The sequence below is a fragment of the Pristiophorus japonicus genome, unplaced genomic scaffold (assembly GCF_044704955.1).
Source record: "Pristiophorus japonicus isolate sPriJap1 unplaced genomic scaffold, sPriJap1.hap1 HAP1_SCAFFOLD_283, whole genome shotgun sequence".
Lineage (NCBI taxonomy): Eukaryota > Metazoa > Chordata > Chondrichthyes > Pristiophoridae > Pristiophorus > Pristiophorus japonicus.
This window is the reverse complement of record NW_027252593.1, coordinates 32,703-55,103: the sequence shown is the minus strand read 5'-3', so window position 1 is coordinate 55,103 and position 22,401 is coordinate 32,703. Positions and strand designations below refer to the sequence as shown.

General features: G+C 41.1%; 1 protein-coding gene across 3 annotated transcripts in view; it reads right to left on the bottom strand.

The window, feature by feature from the left end:
• Positions 1–600: 600 nt before the first annotated feature.
• The window catches only part of LOC139247827 (uncharacterized), a 44,622-nt gene continuing 22,821 nt past the window's right edge, over positions 601–22,401 (bottom strand). For 2 of the 3 annotated variants that reach the window (XR_011590966.1, XM_070871793.1), the window contains exons 1-3: positions 10,541–20,796; positions 853–919; positions 601–749 (exon numbers count right to left, since the gene is read on the bottom strand). Coding sequence is in view for 1 of the 3 variants with exons in the window: in XM_070871793.1 (XP_070727894.1) it covers positions 873–919; positions 10,541–11,912 (1,419 nt within the window). In the remaining 2 variants the exon portion in view is untranslated. Of the gene's footprint in view, positions 750–852; positions 920–10,540; positions 20,797–22,401 lie in introns of those variants that run through there. The other variant, XR_011590967.1, reaches the window with a different exon arrangement.

Here is a 22,401-nt window from a genome sequence, read left to right as displayed (position 1 = left end):
ACTGCCCCCAATCGAGGCGCTGGGGAATTTCTCCCCTTTAGAATATTAAGGGCTTACCCACTTCCTTGTTTGCTGTCTGTGAGAATTCTGCCTTTTGATTAGCTGCTTAGACAGCCTGTTGATGTCACAACAATTCACAAAATGGAATCCCTATTAACTTCCGTTGAATTGAATTCAAGGTCAGAAAACTCAAAGCTCTCGACACGGATTGCGAGATCCCTGTGTGGAGTGTCTTCGCTTTGCTGCTGGCTGCAAATTCCGGGCCAATATTCAGCTGTGCATCTGGCAAGCCTGGAAACTTTGTAATATGAATATGAATCGGTGATATGCAGGCAGGAATATCAGGAAATTATACACAAGTTTAAATTACCTCTTGGGTTCTCCTTAACGTATTAAAATACACCGGTTGAATCCACAGCTGGAAATCCGTGTCATATATTAAATGAGTGAAGGCCTACTTTCTGATTGCATTTATCCTATTTAGTGTCTCAACTTGTGATAAACACCATGTGAAATTTGTTAGTATGTAGGCTTCCAAGATTCCTACTCATAACCTCTTTCCAAATTATGTTTGCATTTAACTAAAAGGCTATCCATGTATTATTCACTTTGCCATAATGATGTTTATTTAAGCAAGTGAAATGCTACATGTGATGTAACTGTATCAGATCAGCAGGCAACAATGATTCATTTGCTTCATCGATGTCATGGCTTGTGGCTGTAAGTTTTAAGAAATCCTGATGATGAAACTGCAATTCAAGAAAACAATTTTTTCATGTTATTAGTTTTTCAGTGTGGCAAGTAATAAATGGTTGTTAAAGCTGAATTCTTAACATACATTACTCATAGTACCTTCTCTTGTTTAATTTGTCCTAGTGTACTGGATGTGATAATAATGGACTCTCAGATTGGTAATAGACTAAAAAATAGAAAAATATATCATTAAGTTTTTGTCATGCAATTAGTATATGTTACCAAATTCTGTACAATTCAAAATAATGCACAGTATGCTTGACTTAGATAAAATATACTAACAGCATTTTTCCAAAAAATGCCACAGTTATTAATGCTATTAGAATTCTATTCTACATTACATGAAATTGTTCAAAGAAAGGTTTCGACACTTGTGCTGCATGATATGGTACCAGTAATTACTAAACCGTCTTTTGGATTAGACGTAAAACTGAGATGTTCCCAGGGATTTTATCTGAGATCTTTCTTATCTGTAATGCTCAAAAATACATTATTGGTTCATACTGGGGGTATTCTTATCGTGAAAGTACCCTACAGGATAAGAAAGAAATTTAGAGCGGATGCTTTAGAAACTGAAAAAGAATATATAGAATTGATGTACTAATGAAACATCAAGTCGATAGTTTAGATTGTGCAGCGCCCCGTTCGAAGCGATAACTTTCAAAGGAGTTCAAAAATATCGCCGGGCGCTGTGCAAGTGAAGCCGATGCGAACTTTGGGTTTAATGCTCCGGGAAGGAAGTGGAGCGCTAAATCAAGCGCTACCACTTCCCTTGGAGCGCTAAACCAGGCAAGAGGGGTGGTAGCGGCAGAGCGTTGCACAATGTCCAGTGCAGCGCTGCCGGGATCCGAGGTTCCTTCCCTCCCTTAAAGGGAAGGACCATTGCTGGAGGCTCGACAATAAATCAACACCCCTGCTCATCGAGGGGGAATTCGACAGAGACAATGGCAAGTTGAACGGCGATTCACACCATTGCAAGAGACAATGCGGCCAGTAATGGGGCCATCAACACCTGTTAATGGCGCATTCAAGTAAAGTCACAGGGGCAGACAGGGACGATCGACTGGCAAGGGAACTTTTGTTTCCAACAGCAGCTCATGTTGGAGGCGTGGAGGCACACACTCAGCCGGAGTTTGCAGAGATGAGCAAAATACCTGCAGAAATTGCAGAAATGAACGCTGGGGGAAATCGCTGGAAGTTGAAGTTCAGCGAGTTCATGTGGAGCACGTATATAGTTCATACACCAGGAAACCACCGATAATGATGAAAGTGCTCCTCAATGGCATCCCAATATCAATGGAGCTAGACACAGGTGCCAGCCAGTCCCTGATGGGTATCAAACAGTTCGAAAAGTTGTGGGCGTCCAAGGCCAGGAGACCAAAATTATTGCCGATTGACGCACAGCTACGGACTTACACAAAGCAGATCATTCCGGTGCTAGGCAGTGCCACGGTAGTCGTGACCCACAAAGATTCGGAGAACAGGTTGCCACTCTGGGTTGTCCCGGGGGACGGTCCCGCACTACGGGGAGGAGTTGGCTTGCTGTCATGGACTGGAAATGGGGCGATGTCAATGCAATTTCTTCTGTGGAGCTAGTATCATGCTCACAGATCCTGGACAAATTTGACTCATTATTTCAAAATGGCATTGGCACTTTCATGGGGGCCAAGGTAGTGATTCACATAAACGCCGACGCCAGGCCAGTACACCACAAGACCAGAGCGGTGCCGTACGTGATACGGGAAAAGATAGAAGGCGAATTGGACCGCCTGCTGAGGGAAGGCATCATCTCGCCAGTTGAATTCAGTGACTGGGCGAGCCGGATCATGCCGGTGCTCAAGGCGGATGGGTTAGTCAGGATATGTGGTGATTACAAGGCCACCATCAATCGGGTGTCACTCCAAGACCAGTACCCGCTACCGAGAGCGGAGGACCTCTTTGCGATGCTATCTGATGGCAAACTTTTTTCAAAATTGGACCTGACCTCAGCTTACATGACCCAGGAGCTGGTGAGTGATTGAAGAAGCTGACCACCATCACAACACACAAGGGGTTGTTTGAGTACAACAGATGTCCGTTCAGGATTCGCTCGGTCGCCGCGATCTTCCAATGAAAGATGGAAAGCCTCCTCAAGTCGATTCCAGGGACGGTGGTTTTTCAAGACAACATCCTCATCACGGGTTACGATATTGAAGAACACCTCCACAACCTGGGGGAGATGCTACGCAGACTGGACCGGGTAGGGCTGCGACTGAAAAAGGCGAAGTGCGTCCTCCTAGCTCCAGAGGTACAATTCCTGGGGATGAGGGTAGCAGCGGACAGGATCAGTCCTTCTGCATCCAAGATGGAAGCGATCCACAGAGCACGCAGACCCCGTAACACGACGGAGCTGCGTTCGTTCCTGGGGCTCCTGAACTATTTTGGTAACTTTCTTCCCAAATTGAGCACGCTGCTAGAGCTGCTACACGTGCTCCTACGCAAAGGTCGCGCATGGATCTGGCGGGACAGCCAGGAAAGGGCTATTAATAGAGCATGTAATTTGTTATGTTCTAACACTGTTAACACTATACGACCCATATAAGAAACTTGTGTTAACGTGTGATGCGTCGTCCTATGGTGTCGGGTGGATGTGTATATGCGGTAAAGAAAATGCACCAGTACCTGTTTGGCTGGAAATTTGAGCTGGAGACAGATCACAATCCCTAACGTCCATTTTGGCCGACAACGCCATAAATGCAAACGCATTGGCCTGCATACAGAGGTGGGCACTCACGTTAGCAGCCTACGACTATACAATTCGGCACAGACCGGTCACCGTAAACTGCACCGATGCACTCAGCAGGCTCCCACTAGCCACCAGTGAGGGGGCGACCGAGCATGGTGCTGAGATGGTCATGGATGTTGAAGCTTTTGGAAGCGAAGGCTCACCTGTGACAGCCCGTCAGATTAAATTCTGGGCAAATAGAAACCCGCTATTGTCTCTAGTCAAGAAATGTGTCCTGAATGGGGACTGGGCAGCCACGTACAGGGCATGCCCTGAGGAATTTAAACCATTTCACAGGCGAAGGGATGAACTCTCGATTCAAGCCGATTGTCTACTGTGGGGAAACCGAGTAGTCATGCCCCAGATGGGCAGAGAGGTGTTCATCAGAGAACTCCACAATGAGCACCCGGGCATTGTCACGATGAAGGCAATTGCCAGGTCACATGTTTGGTGGCCAGGGATAGACGCAGATCTGGAACTTTGTGTTCACAGGTGCAACATGTGTGCTCTGCTGGGCAATGCGCCCAGGGAATCCCCCCCATAGCCCCTGGCCATGGCCTGCCCAGCCATAGTCACGCATCCATGTGGACTACGCAGGTCCTTTCATGGGAAAATTTTTTTTGGTTGTCGTAGACGCCTACTCCAAATGGATTGTGTGACATTTTAAATTCAAGCACATCCTCTGCCACGGTAGAAAGGCTACGGGCAATGTTCGCCACCCACGGTCTACCGGACGTCTTGGTCAGCGACAATAGCCCATGCTTCACAAGCACTGAATTCCAGGACTTCATGGCAGGCAATGGAATTAACCATGTCAGAATGGCACCATTCAAGCCGGCCTCAAACGGCCAGGCAGAACGAGCAGTGCAGATAATCAAACAGTGGAAGCTCAGAATCCAAGGGGGTTCCCTTCAAAGACGCTTATCACGCCTCCTGTTGGCCTATAGATCCCGACCACACTCGGTCACAGGGGTTCCACCCGCAGAGCTGCTAATGAAAAGGACGCTCAAAACCCGGTTATCCCTTATACACCCCACCACGAAAGAAATTGTCGAGAGCAGGCGCCAGCCACAATATGACTACCATGACAGGAATGCGAGGGCGCGATGTACTGATGTAAATGTTCCTGGTTTTGTCCTCAACTATGCTGCAGGGCCCAAATGGTTCGCAGGCACTGTGATTGCCAAAGAGGGAAATAGGATTTTGGTCGTTAAACTTACCAATGGAAAATCTGCCACAAACACGTGGATCAAACAAAAAGGAGGTTCAGCAATCCCATTGAAGAAGCAGAGGAAGAACACGACGTTGAGTTCACTCCACCACAGGTGACCGAACACTGGAACCAAAGGAAGGAGAGCCCAATCACTGTAGGCAGTCCGGACTGGCCTGAGGCACCGCAAACAGCAGGCACTCAGGCCAGCACCCAACAACCGGAGCCCCAACTCAGGTGCTCTACAAGAGAGCGTAAACCACCAGAGAGACTCAATCTGTGATCCCAATAAGACTTTGTGGGGGAGGTGATGTCATGTATTCAACCAGCATTGTAACCCATGTATAATCTGACCTAAGTTGTACACTGTAAGAACAATGATCACTAAGTGGGAGACACTCCTAACCTGGACCTTCAGATACAAAAGGGGAAGCTCCACCCACCTTCATCACTTGAGTGCTAAGGAATAAAGGATAGGTCACAGACTGACTTTCTCTCAAGCATGGGCCTCGTGTGCATTTATACTGTATCGTAAGGACCTATCACTCTTCTCCCCGGGTTCTGCCACTGAAGCTGGAAAGTCGCCTTTGGATCCGATTTTCTTCCTCTGGAGTCCTGCCACCGGAGCCTGAAAGGTGCATTCGGGTCGTCCCAGCTGGATTTCCACGCAGTAGTGCTGAGCGTTCTGTGCCTCGGGTGCTGTGCTGGTCTGCTTTCTGGTGCCGGGTCCCCCCTCAAGTGAGGGCTTGCTGTGGCTCCAAATGCGGAGGACGTCGATCGCTGGAGGGGTGAAGTCTTCCCACTTCCAATGGATCTTCTCCATCCACCTTCTTTGGAGTAGCGTTGGTCCATCACCTGCAACAATCCACAGAGGTAACTTGTGCACCGTGCCATCATGGAGTACCTTTACATTCGAACTACAAAATACTGGGATAAGTTCATCGGTGTAGGTGCGCAGCTTTGCCTGAAACGGGGCCAACTTGGTCGTTCAGCTTGATTGTCCCATAGTCTCTCAAAGGCTTCTTATTCATTACTGACTGGCTCGCCCCCGTGTCCACTTCCATGAAAATTGGAACACCATCTATCTCGACTTCCATCCTCAACGGGGAACACTCGGTGGTGCAGGTAAACATGCTATATACCTCATCGTGGGGCTGAGCTGCCTCTCTGCTTATCGTTTCATAATCCGCGCAGGATTCATGGCCATTTGCAGACTCTTCATCGACAGTGAGTCATATTTTTCTTACACATTTACTGGAAGTGGCCCTTTGTGCAGCAGCCCTTGCATACATAGTCTTTAAAGCGGCACTGGTGAGCCCTGTGATTCCCTCCACAATGCCAGCATGGAGCTACTCGATTAGCCCCCACCAGCGGACTCTGAGTTAAGGGACTCGGAGGCTGAGATGGTTCGCGTTCTACAGTCCACACTGTGCACAAAACCTGCCGGGTTTGAGTCCTGAGAGTGAGTCATTTGGCTAGAACCGCAGGTCGAGGTCATGAATGCCTGGCTCACAGAGATGGCCTTCTGCAGTGCGACTGTGGTATCCACCGACAGTAGCTTATGAAGAAGGCCCTCATGGCCGATTCCAATGACAAAAATGCCCCGTAGCGCTTCGTTGAGGTGGTCGCCGAAATCACACGGTGCCGCCAGCCTCCTGAGGTCTGCGACGTATTTCGCGATTTCCTGGCCTTCAGGCCGTTGGTGGGTGTAGAACCGGTGTCCGGCTGTGAGGATGCTCTCCTTGGGCTTGAGTTGCTCATGGATCAGTGTTACAAGCTCCTCATACGTCCTGGTGCCAGCAAGTCCCTGATGAGGCCATAGACGGTGGGCCTACAACTGGTTAGCAGGATAGCTCTGCGCTTATCAACCAGTGTGGCCGGATCGTCTCCTGCCAGGTCGTTTGCTGTGAAGAAATGTTCGAGCCTCTCCACGAAGGCGTCCCAATCATCACCATCGGCGAACTGCTGCAACGTACCAAGGGTAGTCATTTTCGCGTGAAAGTCTGTAATCTTGTCGGCAATTGTTGTGTCTTGGATGGTCTAATAATGACTCCATGAGGCAATGTGCTGCACTTGAACTATCGTGACCTTAGTCCTTTATTTGTTAACTCCAGAGTGAGGATCACACCTGGTGGCCTGCTTCTTATACTAGGCCAGGCACACCTGTACAGGCAACCTACAAGTCTCCCACTGCTGTGCCCTCAGTTGGCACACCTTGTGATAGTACAAACAGTAGGCATGTAGAGTAAATGACAGCCCCCTTGTGCATATGCGCAAAAAAAAGGGACGTTTTTGACATGACCGCTATGGGCACGCATGCCTAGTACAGCTCCCGGTCTACACTTATCCACTTTTAAAGAGCCAGTTGTGTGTGAGAACTTTAATTCTTAGTGGAAAAATCGGAGCTGCAATGCAATATGCAATGTGGCTCGAGAACCAAGAATTCCTTACAGGTTGAAGTGGAGGCACTGATTACTGTAATTGAGGCCAGATGGCACGAGCTGGACAACAGCAGAGGTCACATAAAGAAATTATTAAATTGAAGAGAGTGAAACAAAGGGTCAGAGAGAAACACACGGATTGTTAAAAAAAAGGTCAGGTAACTATTACAGGATATCCTTGTGCATCTTAGAGGAGCATACATGAAAGGTGGCTGTAATACTATCACAGGCAAGCCAAGAAGACCTATGTCTACTTGTATGGAAGATGATGGGTAACAAATAAATGTTGTTCAAGGCACTGGGAGAATTTGCTGCTCTTCTTCAAATAAGAATCTTTTTGTTCGCCTCAGAGAAAAGATCAGATCTCAGTTTAACATCTCATTTGAATGACAGCACCTCCAACAGTACATGAAATGGATGAACTTCAACAATTGTACATCCCTGTCTGGAGTAAAAATAAAACAGGGAAGGTGGCTCAACTGTGGCTAACAAGGGAAATTAGAGATAGTGTTAAATCCAAGGAAGAGGCATACAAATTGGGAAGAAAAAGCAGCAAACCTGAGGACTGGGAGAAATTTAGAATCCAGCAGAGGAGGACAAAGGGTTTAATTAGGAGGGGGAAAATAGAGTATGATAGGAAGCTTGCTGGGAACATAAAAACTGACTGCAAAAGCGTCTATAGATTTGTGAAAAGAAAAAGATTAGTGAAGACAAACGTAGGTCCTTTGCAGTCAGATTCAGGTGAATTTATAATGGGGAACAAAGATATGGCAGACCAGTTGAACAAATACTTTGGTTCTGTCTTCACGAAGGAAGATATAAATAAGCTTCCGGAAATACTAGGGGACCGAGGGTCTAGTGAGAAGGAGGAACTGAAGGAAATCCTTATTAGGCAGGAAATTGTGTTGGGGAAATTGATGGGATTGAAGGCCGATAAATCCCCGGGGCCTGATTGTCTGCATCCCACAGTACTTAAGGAAGTGGCCCTAGAAATATTGGATGCATTGGTTATCAGTTTCCAACAGTCTATCGACTCAGGATCAGTTCCTATGGACTGGAGGGTAGCTAATGTAACATCACTTTTTAAAAAATGAGAGCGAAATCAGGTAATTATAGATCGGTTAGCCTGACATCAGTAGTGGGGAAAATGTTGGATTCCATTATTAAAGATGAAATAGCAGCGCATTTGGAAAGCAGTGACATGATCGGATCGGTCCAAGTCAGCATGGATTTATGAAAGGGAAATCATGCTTGACAAATCTTTTAGAATTTTTTGAGGATGTAACTAGTAGAGTGGACAAGGGAGAACCAGTGGATGTGGTATATTTGGACTTTGAAAAGGCTTTTGACAAGGTCCCAGACAAGAGATTGGTGTGCAAAATCAAAGCACATGGTATTGGGGGTAATGTACTGACGTGGATAGAGAACTGGTTGGCAGTCAGGAAGCAGAGAGTCGGGATTAACAGGTCCTTTTCAGAATGGCAGGCAGTGACTAGTGGGGTGCCGTAGGGCTCAGTGCTGGGAACCCAGCTATTTACAATATGCATCAATGATTTGGATGAAGGAATTGGGTGTAATATCTCCAAGTTTGCAGATGACAGTAAGCTGGGTGGCGGTGTGAGCTGTAAGGAGGATGCTAAGAGGCTGCAGGCTGCATTGCACAGGTTAGGTGAGTGAGCAAATGCATGGTAGATGCAGTATAATATAGATAAATGTGAGGTTATCCACTTTGGGGGCAAAAACACGAAGGCAGAATATTATCTGAATGGCAGCAGATTAGGAAAAGGGGAGGTGCAACAAGACCTGGGTGTCATGGTACATCAGTCATTGAAAGTTGGCATGCAGGTGCAGCAGGCGGTGAAGAAGGCAAATGGCATGTTGACCTTCATAGCTAAGGGATTTGAGTATAAGAGCAGGGAGGTCTTACTGCAGTTTTACAGGGCCCTGGTGAGGCCTCGCCTGAAATATTGTGTTCAGTTTTGGTCTCCTAATCTGAGGAAGGACACTCTTGCTATTGAGGGAGTGCAGCGAAGGTTCACCAGACTGATTCCCGGGATGGCAGGACTGACATATGAGGAGAGACTGGATCGACTGGGCCTGTATTCACTGGAGTTTAAAAGGATGAGAGGGGATCTCATAGACACATATAAAATTCAGGACTGGACAGTTTAGATGCAGGAAGAATGTTCCCGATGTTGGGGAAGTCCAGAACCAGGGGACACAGTCTTAGGATAAGGGGTAAGCCATTTAGGACTGAGATGAGGAGAAACTTCTTCACTCAGAGAGTTGTTAACCTGTGGAATTCTCTACCGCAGAGAGTTGTTGATGCCAGTTCATTGGATATATTCAGGAGGGAGTTAGATATGGCCCTTACGGCTAAAGGGATCAAGGGGTATGGAGAGAAAGCAGGAAAGGGGTACTGAGGTGAATGATTAGCCAGATCTTATTGAATGGTGGTGCAGGCTCGAAGGCCGAATGGACTACTCCTGCACCTATTTTCTATGTTTCTACTCAGCTAAACTGTCAGCATAGATTATGTGCTCAAGACCTGATGTGGCACTTAAATATGTGACATTCTGAATCAGTCGGGAGTGCTATCACTGACTGAAGCGTAACACCTTCTCCTCAGTACTTCTGGTCAGACCTCTGTGTATGTAACAAATGCAGAATTATAAAGAAAGTAAGAACTATTGTGGCATTATTTTTATTCTTGAAATGAAGCACTCCTTAAATGACTACCTGTCCATCCAGCTGTTTGGGGATCCGGGCAGCATTCCTGATCTTGAACCTCTGATGGGGCCCCATTGTGGAGGTTTGTAGTTCTCATCTTAATGGGCATACTGTATGGCCTCCAAATTTATATGGGGTCCTACTGAGATTGGAAGAATTGGAATTCCCAATGTAGAGTCCCTACCACACACCCTCATTTGGGGCAGTTGAAGGTTCCGTCGCAGAAAAGGCCTCCCAGAAATTCCCAGCAAAGATCTAGCTACAGAGTTACAGTAGAAATGTACCAGAAGGCTGTGCAAATTTGGGACAAGTTGTCAACTATTAGTAATAAAATGATTTTATTTAAATTAGAATTTACTATACTCTTTTTGAGAGGATATGCATCTGACATTTTTCTGCTGACAGGTAGTGGCCACGGGTTGGATGGTTTATGCTTACAATGTGAAACAGACTATCCACATCATACATCCAAATTAACACAGCAAATAGAAGATATACCAATTTTGGTTAATTAGTTATGCTTATCTTTAATTACATTTTTACATATAGAAACTTTTAAGGCAAAATAAATATGGTTTTGGTGGCAATTATACTTATTTACAAAATGTTACCATCTGACAAAAACATCAGACTATACAGTACCTTCATAGTCTTCATTTGTTGTAAACGGAGAATCCTCTTGTGAAAAATCTTGCTGACATCCAGGACTATGGGGCGTGGAGCTTCGTGAGGATCTTTCATCATGTCTACGACTGTGAGAAGTTTTTCTTGATGACCTTGTGCTTTCTGGTCTGTCACAATGTGAGTAAGGGTACGATTTCTCTTTTTGGTCTGTATCTGAACCGCAGATCATTATAACTGTGTTCTGCAGCTCTTCAGTTGGGCTAACAAAAAGAATGCTTTGGCTGCATAACTCAGAATTTTCATCTTCTTCTTTATGTTTAAATGTTCTTGGTCTCTGACAATCTTGCTTGGAAAATTTAGCCTTTGACTTTCGCAAAGTATTATCTGGTTTTGTTTGATTTGAATACTGACTTTGAAAAGTTTTCCTGCATTCTTTCTTCACAACATGAGTTCTGGAAATATATGATTCATTGAGGGTTTCATAATAAGCACAATGGAGTTCCTCAGCAGGAACGCTCAAGTAATTTCCATCATAAGGATCTTGAGATGCAATAATTATTCTTTCTTGCAAGGCATCACAAAGTTCTGTAGGTGAAGGCTGTGCACAAATTATTTCTGATAGATCAACCTGCACTTGTTCTTCCTCATTCTGGGTTTTAACAATAGCACCTGCAATTATTTTAACATATCCATGTTCTTCATCTTGCTGAATATGATTGTTTGTTTCCTCAGTCAATTGTTCTGAACAGGATACATTATTCCCAAAGTCTCTTGCATTTTTTGATAAGATTTCTTCACAATCTGCATAACGAACAGGACGTGGCATCAAAACAGAACCTATATTTTGTTTCAGATAAATGTTGAACTCCTCTTGCACAGTCATGGGGGATGAAGGCAGGTTTGCTCCTATTATTGCTGGACCGAAAGACAGTCCCACAATAGTCACTGGTTTATCTGCCAAATCAGCCAATTTCTGATCTGATGTCCAAGTTGAAGAACTCACGATTTTCATAGATTTTGGCCTATAACTGGGTGATGCTATGGAACAATCTACCTCAAGACAATCGTCACTCCATTTGCTCTTTAAGTTTTGTTTTTTATAAGGGGTATTCAGTTTCAGCAAACTTTTACTTGTGGCTGAAAATTTATCCACTGATTGCATTTGTATAGATTGCTTTGCCACATCTACTTCAACTTTATCTTTAAATTCCAGTTTTGGACTGACAGAAAGTTCTTCCATACTATTTACACTGTTGCTTTCCTTACCATCTTTACCGTTTGTTGTGCTTGCCAATAACTTCTGTTCAGCAGGAAAAACTGTATTAATTTTGCTCAGTTCAGATCTATTCAATCCTGTTGTACTTCCTTCTCCAGTCTCTAACAGTTGCATGCATACTGGTGGAGTGGGAGGTATAAAACTACTCAAAGAGTTCTGAATAATATTGGGAAGACCCTGTCTGTGATTTATGATCCGGTTGTTTGTATTTATTTCCAATGCTTCCTTATATTTCTCACTTAGCAATATTAGCTCTTTAAAGAATCAGCAATATCAACATCGGGACACCGGCTAAAATGGGATAGAACCAGTTTTGGAGGAGATGGAATGAATGCGTCCACTGATCTTCGGATATGCAATGGTATGCCCCACTGGTGCTGAAATCTTTTCATTGTAATGTGCCATTCTAGAATGTCAACTGTTTCATTATACTGGAAGGCTAATTCCATACCGATATGCTCTATTTTAGCTCCACTTGCTTTAATTGCTGGAAGTAAAGGTGCTTTAGGAATCATTTCTATTGACTTGGCAAATGTAGGTGCAATACCCCAAAGATGATTAATCTGTTTGTGCTTTAAATTCATATCCAAGCGATCAATACTATTTTGTTCAGCAAACAGAATATATGGTAATCTTGGTCTCTTAAATCCTTTGCCAGGTGTTATGAGTTTTGGTAATGGTCTCTTCAATACTGGAGGATAAGTTTGTTTGTACAACTGTGTTACCATTTCAGGTAGAAGTTTACTAGATAAACTTTGTTTTATTAAACACATATCTAACCTAATGTTACATTCTGGTTTAAATTTGACAACAGTAGACATCCTCTTTTCTCTCTTTTTCATTTTGACACTTTTCTTAAAACTTCCAAAATCCGAAGTATTTTTCTCTCCTTTGTTCAGAAGAGATGTGCACTGGGAATAAACCATTTTATAATACTTTGTTATGTCTTTGGTTCTGGACCTTACTCTTTTCTTTTTCTTAATTTTAAATTGTTTTATGAAATCCTTTATTGGTGGAGGAAATTCATTTAAAGATGACTCAATAAGCCTGGGGAGGCCCCATATATGATTTACAGTCCTTTTCTTTGTATTCATTTCTAGTGCCTTTTTGTGCTCATCATTTATGAATGCTAACTCAACTGGAGCAATAACTATTTCAAAATCAGGCTGTGGACTTAGCTGGCTTATAATCAGTTTCGGAGCAAGTGGGATAAATGCTTCTGCTGACTTCTGAAAATGTGATGGTAAGCCCCAAGTACGTTGAAGTTTTTTCTGCAAAATATGCCATTCTAGAAACTTCTTGACTTCTTCACAAACATATGTTGTTGGCCCACCTATAGGCTTTATTTGAACTTGACTAGTCTTAATTGGTGGAGGTACAGGTGGTCCTTTGGGAATCATCATTGGTGGTCCTTTGGGAATCATCATTACCAATGTCTTTTCATACAGCGTTTCAAGTCCCCAGAGATATAAAAGTTGTCTGTGTTTCAAGTTCATCTCTGTCCGATCAATATCATCTTGTTCAGTAAAAGGAATATATCGTATTCTTGGTTTTTTAAATCCCCTGCCAGGTGCAATTAACTTTGGTAAAGGTTTCTTTGATATTGGAGGATAAGTATTTTTGTAGAATTCCTTTATCAATTTAGGCAAACAATCCATTTTAATTTCCAGACACTGGTTGGTCAAGCTCACAGCCAGATTATTTTTACACTCTGGTCTGAGGTTAACATTGGCAGACATTTATTTTACTTTATGTATGTTTACCTCATCTCTTTCACGTTGTGAAAATAATTTTCCTCCTTTGAGTCGGAAGTTTGTACCCTGAGGGAACACTTTATAACTCTTATCTAAATTGTTACTGTTAGACATTGTGTTGTTTTCTTTCAGATTTTTTGATGGTGGTATGAAGCCTTTATTATCTGGAGTAGGAGCCATAAATTGCATTAATGAAAAGTCAATAACTTTGGGAAGACCCCATTTGCGATTTATAAATCTTTTCTTTATATTTCGCTCAAGGGTTTGCCTAAGTTCGTCACTAAGAAATGCCAGTTCAGAAGGAACAACAACTATTGCAAAATCAGACTTGGGATTTAGCTGGGATAGAATCAGTTTTGGAGCAGGTGGAATGAATACTTCTGGTGATCTTTGAATATGAAACGGTAAGCCCCAATTGCACTGAGGTTTTTTCTGTGTGATGTGCCATTCTAGTCTGCCTCCAGCTTCATCTTTAATGAAACTTGTTTCCATACTCACAGAGAATATTTGAGCTACATTTCCCTTGATTGTTGGAGGCACAGGTGGTCCTTTAGAAATCATTCTTTCTATTGATTCTTCGTACAGATTTGACATTTTCCAGAGATGGGTCATCAGTTTATGCTTTAAATTCAACTCCAAGTGATCAATGGCATTTTGCTCAATAAATGGTAAATAACGTGGTCTTGGTTTTTTAAATCCTTTACCAAGTACAATAAGCTATGGCAAAGGTTTCTTTGATTTTGAAGGATAGGTGCTTTTGTAGAATTCCTTTACCATTTCAGGTAAGCACCCTGTCTTAATTTCTAGACACAGCTTTGTTAAACAGGTCTCTAGTTTTGTATTTCCATTCTGGTTTGAAGCTAGCAAGAAAAAAATCCTCATCAATTTTCTTTGTTTCTTGCTTCTGCCACCCTTTTCATATTGTAACATGGATAATTTCCCGCTTTTGATTGTTGGGACTGTGTGTTGAGGAACCATTTTATTTTCTTTATTGCCCACATTAGTATTGCTGGAAACATCTGGAGAAGTACTCATAAACTTATTCAAAGATGATTGGATAAGCTTGGGAAGACCCCACTTGCAATTTATAAACTTTTTCTTTGTTTTCATCTCCAATATTTTCTTATGCTCATCACGAAGAAATGCTAGCTCAGTTGGAACAATGACTACTGAAAAAGCAGGCTGTGGTTATAGCTGGGATGGAATTAGTTTTGGAGCAAATGGAATAAATGCATCTTCTGATCTCTGAATATGTAATGGTAAGCCCCAATTGTACTGAAGTTTTTTCTGGGTTATGTGCCATTCTAGCCTGTCTCTTGTATTATTTTTAATGAAAGTTGTTTCCATATCCACAAGCTCTATTTGAGCTCCACCAGCTTTTATTACTGGAGGCACAGGTGGCCCTTTAGGAATCATCATTTCCAATGATTTTTCATAGAGAGTTGGAAATCCCCAGAGATGGGTAATCTCTTTGTGCTTTAAGTTCAACTCCAAACGATCAACTGCTTCTTGTTCAGTAAAAGGCATATATGATGATCTTTGCTTTTTAAATCCTTTGCCAGGTAAAATAGCCTTTGGTAAAATTATCTTTGGCGCTTGAGCATAGATAGCACTATAGGCATCCATTACCAGTTTAGGTAGATACTCCATTTTAATTTCTAAACATTGCTTTATAAAGCAGAAATCTACAACAGCTCCACATGCAACTCTGAGGTTATCATATACCTCACTATTCTTTTTTGCTTTTATGCTTTTTTGATACTTTAGTGCAGGCAACTTTCCGCTTTTCATCTGGAGAATATTGCTTGCAGAAGGAGGCACTGCTCGTTTTTGTGGCTGTAGTAGGAAATGGTTCATTTGTGGGGCAACAGGTATAAAACTCCTTAGCGATAACTGAATTAACTTTGGAAGACCCCATTTGTTATTTATAATTCTCTTTTTCATATTCAGTTCCAGTATTTTCCAGTGTCCATCACTAAGGAAGGTCAGCTCAACGGGCGCAACAACTATCACAAAACTAAGCTGTGGTTTTAGCTGGGATGGAATTAGTTTTGGAGCAAGTGGAATAAATGTTTCTTGTGATCTTTGAATACATAGTGGAAAGCCCCAGTTGTGCTGTAGTTTCTTCTGTACAATATGCCATTCTAGTCTGTCTTTAGTTTCATTGTCAATGAAAGTTGTTTCCATACCCACAGGCTCTATTCGAGCTCCACTTGCTCTGATCCCTGGAGGCACAGGTGGTTCTTTCGGAATCATTAGTGCTGTTGATTCGTCATATAGGGTTGCAAGTCCCCAGAGATGGGAAATCTGTTTGTGCTTTAAGTTCAGCTCTAAGCGATCAACAGCATCCTGTTCAATAAAAGGTATGTACAACAATCTTGGTTTTTTAAATCCTTTACCAGGTTCAATTGGCTTTGGAAATGGCTTTTTTGGCATTGGACGATAGGCAGCTTTATACATCTCATTCACTATTTGTGGGAAACAACAGATTTTAATTTCAAGACACAGTTTTATCAAACATATATCCAGCCTGTCCTTACATTCTGGCTTGAGTTTAGCAGAAAGACACATCTCTCCGACATTGTTAAGTTTCAGCTTTCTGCTACCTTTTCGATTTTGTTTAGAAGACATTACTTTTTTAGTCTGTAAAAATGTATTCATTGGAGTAACTATTTTTCTTTTTCTCACTTGAATATTACTAGAAGATATCTTGTTTCTTTCCATCACATCAGATTGCAGCACAAGAGAAGCCATAAAATTATTTAAAGAATACTGAACAGCCTTGGGGAGGCCCCATTTGTAATTTATGATTCTCTTCCTTGTATTCAGTTCAAGTCTTTTTCTATGTTCTGAGCTTAGGAAGGTCAGTTCAAGTGAAACAAAAAACAAAACAAAATCAGGCTGTGGTTTTAGCTGTGATGAAATTAGCTTTGGAGCAGGCAGAATAAATGCTTCTTGTGATCTCTAGAATAAGTAATGGTAATCCCCAGTTATGTTGAAGTTTTTTCTGTGTGATGTGCCTTTCTAGTCTGATTCTAGCTTCATCTTTAATGAAACTTGTTTCCATACTCACAGAGAATACTTGAGCTACATTTCCCTTGATTGTTGGAGGCACAGGTGGTCCTTTAGAAATCATTATTTCCATTGATTCTTCGTACAGATTTGAAATTTTCCAGAGATGGGTCATCTATTTATGCTTTAAATTCAACCCCAAGTGATCAACAGCATTTTGTTCAATGAATGGTAAATAACGTGGTCTTGGTATTTTAAATCCTTTACCAAGTACAATAAGCTTTGGCAAAGGTTTCTTTGATTTTGAAGGATAGGTGCTTTTGTAGAATTCCTTTACCATTTCAGGTAAGCACCCTGTCTTAATTTCTAGACACAACTTTGTTAAACAGATCTCTAGTTTGTATTTCCATTCTGGTTTGAAGCTAGCAAGATAAAAATCCTCATCAATTTTCTTAATTTTCTTGCTTCTGCCACCCTTTTCATATTGTAACATGGATAATTTCCTCCTTTTGATTGTTGGGACTGTGTGTTGAGGAACCATTTTATTTTCTTTATTGCCCACATTAGTATTGCTGGAAACATCTGGAGAAGTAAGCATACACTTATTCAAAGAAGATTGGATCAGCTCGGGAAGACCCCACATGCAATTTATGATCTTTTTCTTTGTTTTCATCTCCAATATTTTCTTATGCTCATCACGAAGAAATGCTAGCTCAGTTGGAACACTGACTACTGAAAAAGCAGGCTGTGGTTTTAGTTGGGATGGAATTAGTTTTGGAGCAAATGGAATAAATGCTTCTTCTGATCTCTGAATATCTGATGGTAAGCCCCAGGTTTTCTGAAGGTTTTTCTGTATAACATACCTTTCGAGGTTCTCTCTTACTTTATCATCAATGAAAGTTGTTTCCATACCCACAGGCTCTATTTTAGCTACACTTGACTTCATTGCTGGAGGCACAGGTGGCCCTTTGGGAATCATCATTTCCATTGATTTTTCATAAAGAGTTGGAAGCCCCCAGAGACAGAAAATCATTTTATGCTTTAGGTTCAGCTCCAAGCGCTCAACTGAATCCTGTTCAGTAAAAGCGATATATAATGAATGTGGCTTTTTGCATCCTTCACTAGGTGCGATAATCTTTCCTAATGGCTTCTTTGACTTGGAAGGATAATTTTCTTTATAAAATTCTTTTACCATTTCTGGCAAACAATGCATTTTAATTTCTAGATGCAATTTTCTTAAGCACACATCTAGCTTATCGGTATATTCTTGTTTGAAGTTGACAAGAACAGCCACTTCTGCTGTTTTGCTTGGCTTTGTGTTTTTGCTACCTTTTTTATGTTGTAAAGACAATTTCTCTCTTTTGTTCATCTGTAAAGGAATTCTAATCTTATTTCTTATATCAATATTGCTGGGCCCCATCTTATTGGTTCTCTTTACTTCTGGCTGCAGCACAAGATATTTCCTTGATAAGAAACTTCATGGCTCTTTCTCTAACGAAGACCGAATAAGTGTTGGGAGACCCCATTTGTGATTTATTATCTTCTTCTTCGTATTGAGTTCCAATAATTTCCTATGCTCTTTACTTGGAAATGCTAGTTCAGTTGGAGCAACAAGTACCCCAAAGCTCGGCTGTGGATTTAGTTGGGATGGAATCAGTTTTGGAGCAAGCGGAATAAATGTTTCTGCTGATATTTGAATCTGCAGTGGTAAACCCCAGTTCTGTTGCAGTTTTTTCTGTGTAAGGTGCCATTCTAGTCTGTCCCTAATATCACATTCAATGAATGTTCTTTCCATACCCACGGGCTCTATTTTAGCTCCACTTGCTTTGATTGCTGGAGGCACAGGTGGTCCTATAGCAATCATCATTTCCACAGATTCATCATACAGAGTTTCAAGTCCCCAAAGATGGATAATTCGTCTGTGCTTTAAGTTCAGCTCTAAGTGATCAATGGCATCTTGTTCAACAAATAGTAAGCACCATGGTCTTTGTTTTTTATATCCTTCACTAGCAACAGTAAGTTTTGGTCATGTTTTTCTTGATGCTGCAGGGTAAGCATTTTTTAAATATTCCTGCACAACATCAGGTAAGTAATGTACTTTAATATCGAGAGCTTGCTTTAACAAGCACATATTTAGTTTATCTTTACATTCTGGTTTGAGGTTGGCAAAATCTGGAAATGTACTTATCTTAAAGTTTGCTTTTTTATAAACTTTCTGGTAATGTAGTGAAGGTAACTTTCTTTTTTTGTGTTTCATAATCATTTTGGAAATAAGATCGATGTCAATGTTGGTACATGTTTTGCTATCTTTCATGATTTCTGACTGGAGCAAGCGATCTTGCAGCAATGGAGGTGGAGTCATGAAGTCCCTCAGGGATGACTGAATAAGATTTGGGAGCCCCCATTTCTGATTTATGATATTTTTCTTTGTATTCACTTCCAATCTTTTTCTATGTTCAGCACTTATGAAAGCTAGATCGGCTGATGTAACAACTATAACATAAATACAATGTGGTTTTAGCTGGGAGGGAACCAGTTTTGGAGCAGATGGAATGAATGTATCAATTGATTTCTGAATATGTAATGGTAAGCCCCAGTTGTTCTCGAATTTTTTCTGTGTAATGTGCCAATCCCATTTGTCTCTAGCCTCATCTTCAATGAAAGCTGTTTCCATACCCACAGGTTCTATTTGAACTCCACTTGATTTAATTACTGGGGACATATTTGGTCCTTTAGGAATCATCATTTCGGCTGACATTTCACACAGTGTGTCAAGTATCCAGAGATGCATAATCTGTTCGTGCTTTAAGTTCAACTCTAAACGATCAACAGCATTCTGTTCAATAAAAGGTATATACAACAATCTTGGCTTTTTGAATCCTTCACCAGGTGTAATTAGCCTTGGAAGAAGTTTCTTTAATGGTGATGGATAGGTATTTTTGTATAACAACGTTACCAGTTCCGGCAAATGGTGCATTTTAATTTCTAGATTTTGCTTTATTAAACACACTTCTAATTTATTCTTCTGTTCTGGTTTGAGACCAGCAAAGACAGCTACTTTGTTTGATATTTTGCTGTTGCTCCCTCTTCCATATTGTGGCAACAAAAAATCTCCTTGAATGTGCATTGGAAATGTGCCTTCAAGAAACACATTACTGTTTTCTTTTTCACTGTGAGTGTTGCTCAATATGTTTGTTTCTTTAATTATTTCAGTTTGTAGCATGAGATCCTTCATTGATGGAGCAGGAGCCATAAAATTATTCAAAGATGGCAGAATAAGCTTAGGAAGGCCCCATTTATGATTAACAGTTCTCTTCTTTAGATTGAACTCCAGTATATTTTTATGTTCTTCGTGAAGGAATGTCAGCTCAGTCGGGGCAAAGACAATCACAAAATTAGGCTGGGGATTTAACTTGGATAGTATTAGTTTTGGAGCAGGTGGAATGAAGGCTTTTTGTGATCTTTGAATATGTACTGGTAAGCCCCACTTTTGCTGAAGTCTCTTCCGTGTAATGTGTCTTTCAAGATCTTTTCGAACTTCATTATCAGAAATTAATTTCCATACCTACAGGCTCTATTTGAGCTCCAATCACCTTGATTGCTGGGGGCACAGGTGGTCCTTTCAGAATCATCATTTCCATTGATTCATCACACAGAGTTTCAAGTCCCCAGAGATAGTTAATCTTTTTGTGCTTTAAATTAAGCTCTAAGTGAGCAACAATATCCTGTTCAATAAAAGGTATATACAGTGCTCTTGGCTTTTTGAATCCATTTCTAGGTACAGTAAGCTTTGGTACTGATTTATTTGACTCTGGAAGATAACTGGTTTTATAGAACTCCTTCACCATGTCTGGAAAATAGTCCATGTGAATTTCTAGACATTGCTTTATCAAACATACATCTACTTTATTTGTATCTTCTGGTTTGAGAGGAGCAAAAACAAATATTTCACCTAATTTGGCTGTTTTTGATTTCCTTCTACCTCTTTTATATTTTGCTGAGGACAACTTTTCTATTTTTGATTGTTCAAATCTTTTCTGTGGATAACTAGTTTTATAATTCTCTCCTATTTCAATGTTATTTGCCTTTGATTTCCTTCTTGCCATGATTTCTGACTGCATTATATCATTCATTGATGGTGCAGGAGCCATAAAATCTCTTAAAGATGACTGAATAGAGTTAGGAAGACCCCATCTATGATTGATGATCTTTTTCCTTGTATTCAACTCCAATGTTTTATTAATTTCAACATCTACAAATGGCAGCTCACATGGAGTAATGACCACAATGAAATCAGCTTGTGTGTTTAGCTGTGATGGAATCAACTTTGGAGGAACTGGAATGAATGCTTCTACTGACTTCTGATAAAACAATGGTAAACCCCAATTGTGCTGAAGTTTTTTTTGAGTAATATGCCATTCTAATTTACCTCTGGCTTTCTTACCAATGAAAACGGTTTCCATGGGTACAGGCTCTATTTGACCTGTATTTGCTTTGATTGCTGGAAGCACAGGTGGAGCTTTGGAAATCGTTATTTCCATTGATTCTTCATGCAGAGTTTGAAATCCTCAGAGATGGGAAATGTGTTTGTTCTTCAAGTTCATTTCCAAGTAATCAATAGTAGCCTGTTCAAAAAATGGTATATATCCTGGCCTTGTTTTTTTAAAACCTTCACCACGTGCAAAAAGTTTTGATAATGTTTTTTTTGGTGCTGGGGGATATATACTTTGGTAGAATTCTTGTACAATTGCTGGCAAATTATCCAGTTTTATTTCTCGACTTTGTTTTGTTAAACACATATTTAACTGATCTTTATGTTCTGATTTTAGGCGAGCAATCACAGGCAACATTCCTTTTCTGTTTTCTTTCTTGATTTTGATAGCTTCTTCACACTGTGGTGCAGAAAATGTTCCTGCCTTGAGTTGTACAAACATGTTTTGTAAACAAACTGTTTTAAACTTACTATTTAGCAATGCCTCATTTTCTGCTGATATTTCTAATTGTGGCTTGATACTTTTTACTGATGGAGCATGAGGCATAAAACTCTCTAATGACAAATAAACAACGTGGGGGGACCCCACCGATGATTTATGATCCGTTTCTTTACATTCAGCTCTAATTTTTTTTTGACTCTCAGCAGCTAGAAATGCAGGCTCAATTGGAACAATATTTGTATCAAAATCAGGCTGTGGGTTGAGCTGTGAGGCAATTAGCTTTGGAGCAAAAGGAATGAATGCCTCTTGTGATCTTTGAATATGTAATGGTAAACTCCAGTTGTGTTGAAGTTTTTTCTCTGTAATGTGCCATTCTAAAATCATCCTGGCTTCATTAGAAATGAAATATGTTTTTACAGCTATAGGCACTATTTTAGCATCAGTTGCCTTGATTGCTGGAGGAACAGGTAGTCCCTTAGAAATCATCATCTCTAATGACTTGTCATAGTCTACTGTGAACATAAATACATTGCAAGAAGGCCTGCATTATAATACTGACAACAGAATGAAATCTTGTGGGTAGTTAGAGAAACAAATAAGCTCTCAGCATAATATGGTAGGGGTAGGGAAAGCACATGACTAATATCAATATGTCGCCAGACACTTTAAAAAGATGTGGTAAATTTTCACATTCACCATGAGCTGTAATCTAATTGAAGAGATTGAACGCACCCAATTTTCATTCCTTTGATTTCACACTGCCCATACTACGAAGATGCTAATTTATTCCAGTATCTTTGTGGATTCCCTCATTTTGGATATGACCTATTTAGTCATATCTGGAAGTTGAACGACATTGAAAGAATGAGGAACATGTTTCGTAGGCAGGTAATTTAATACTGC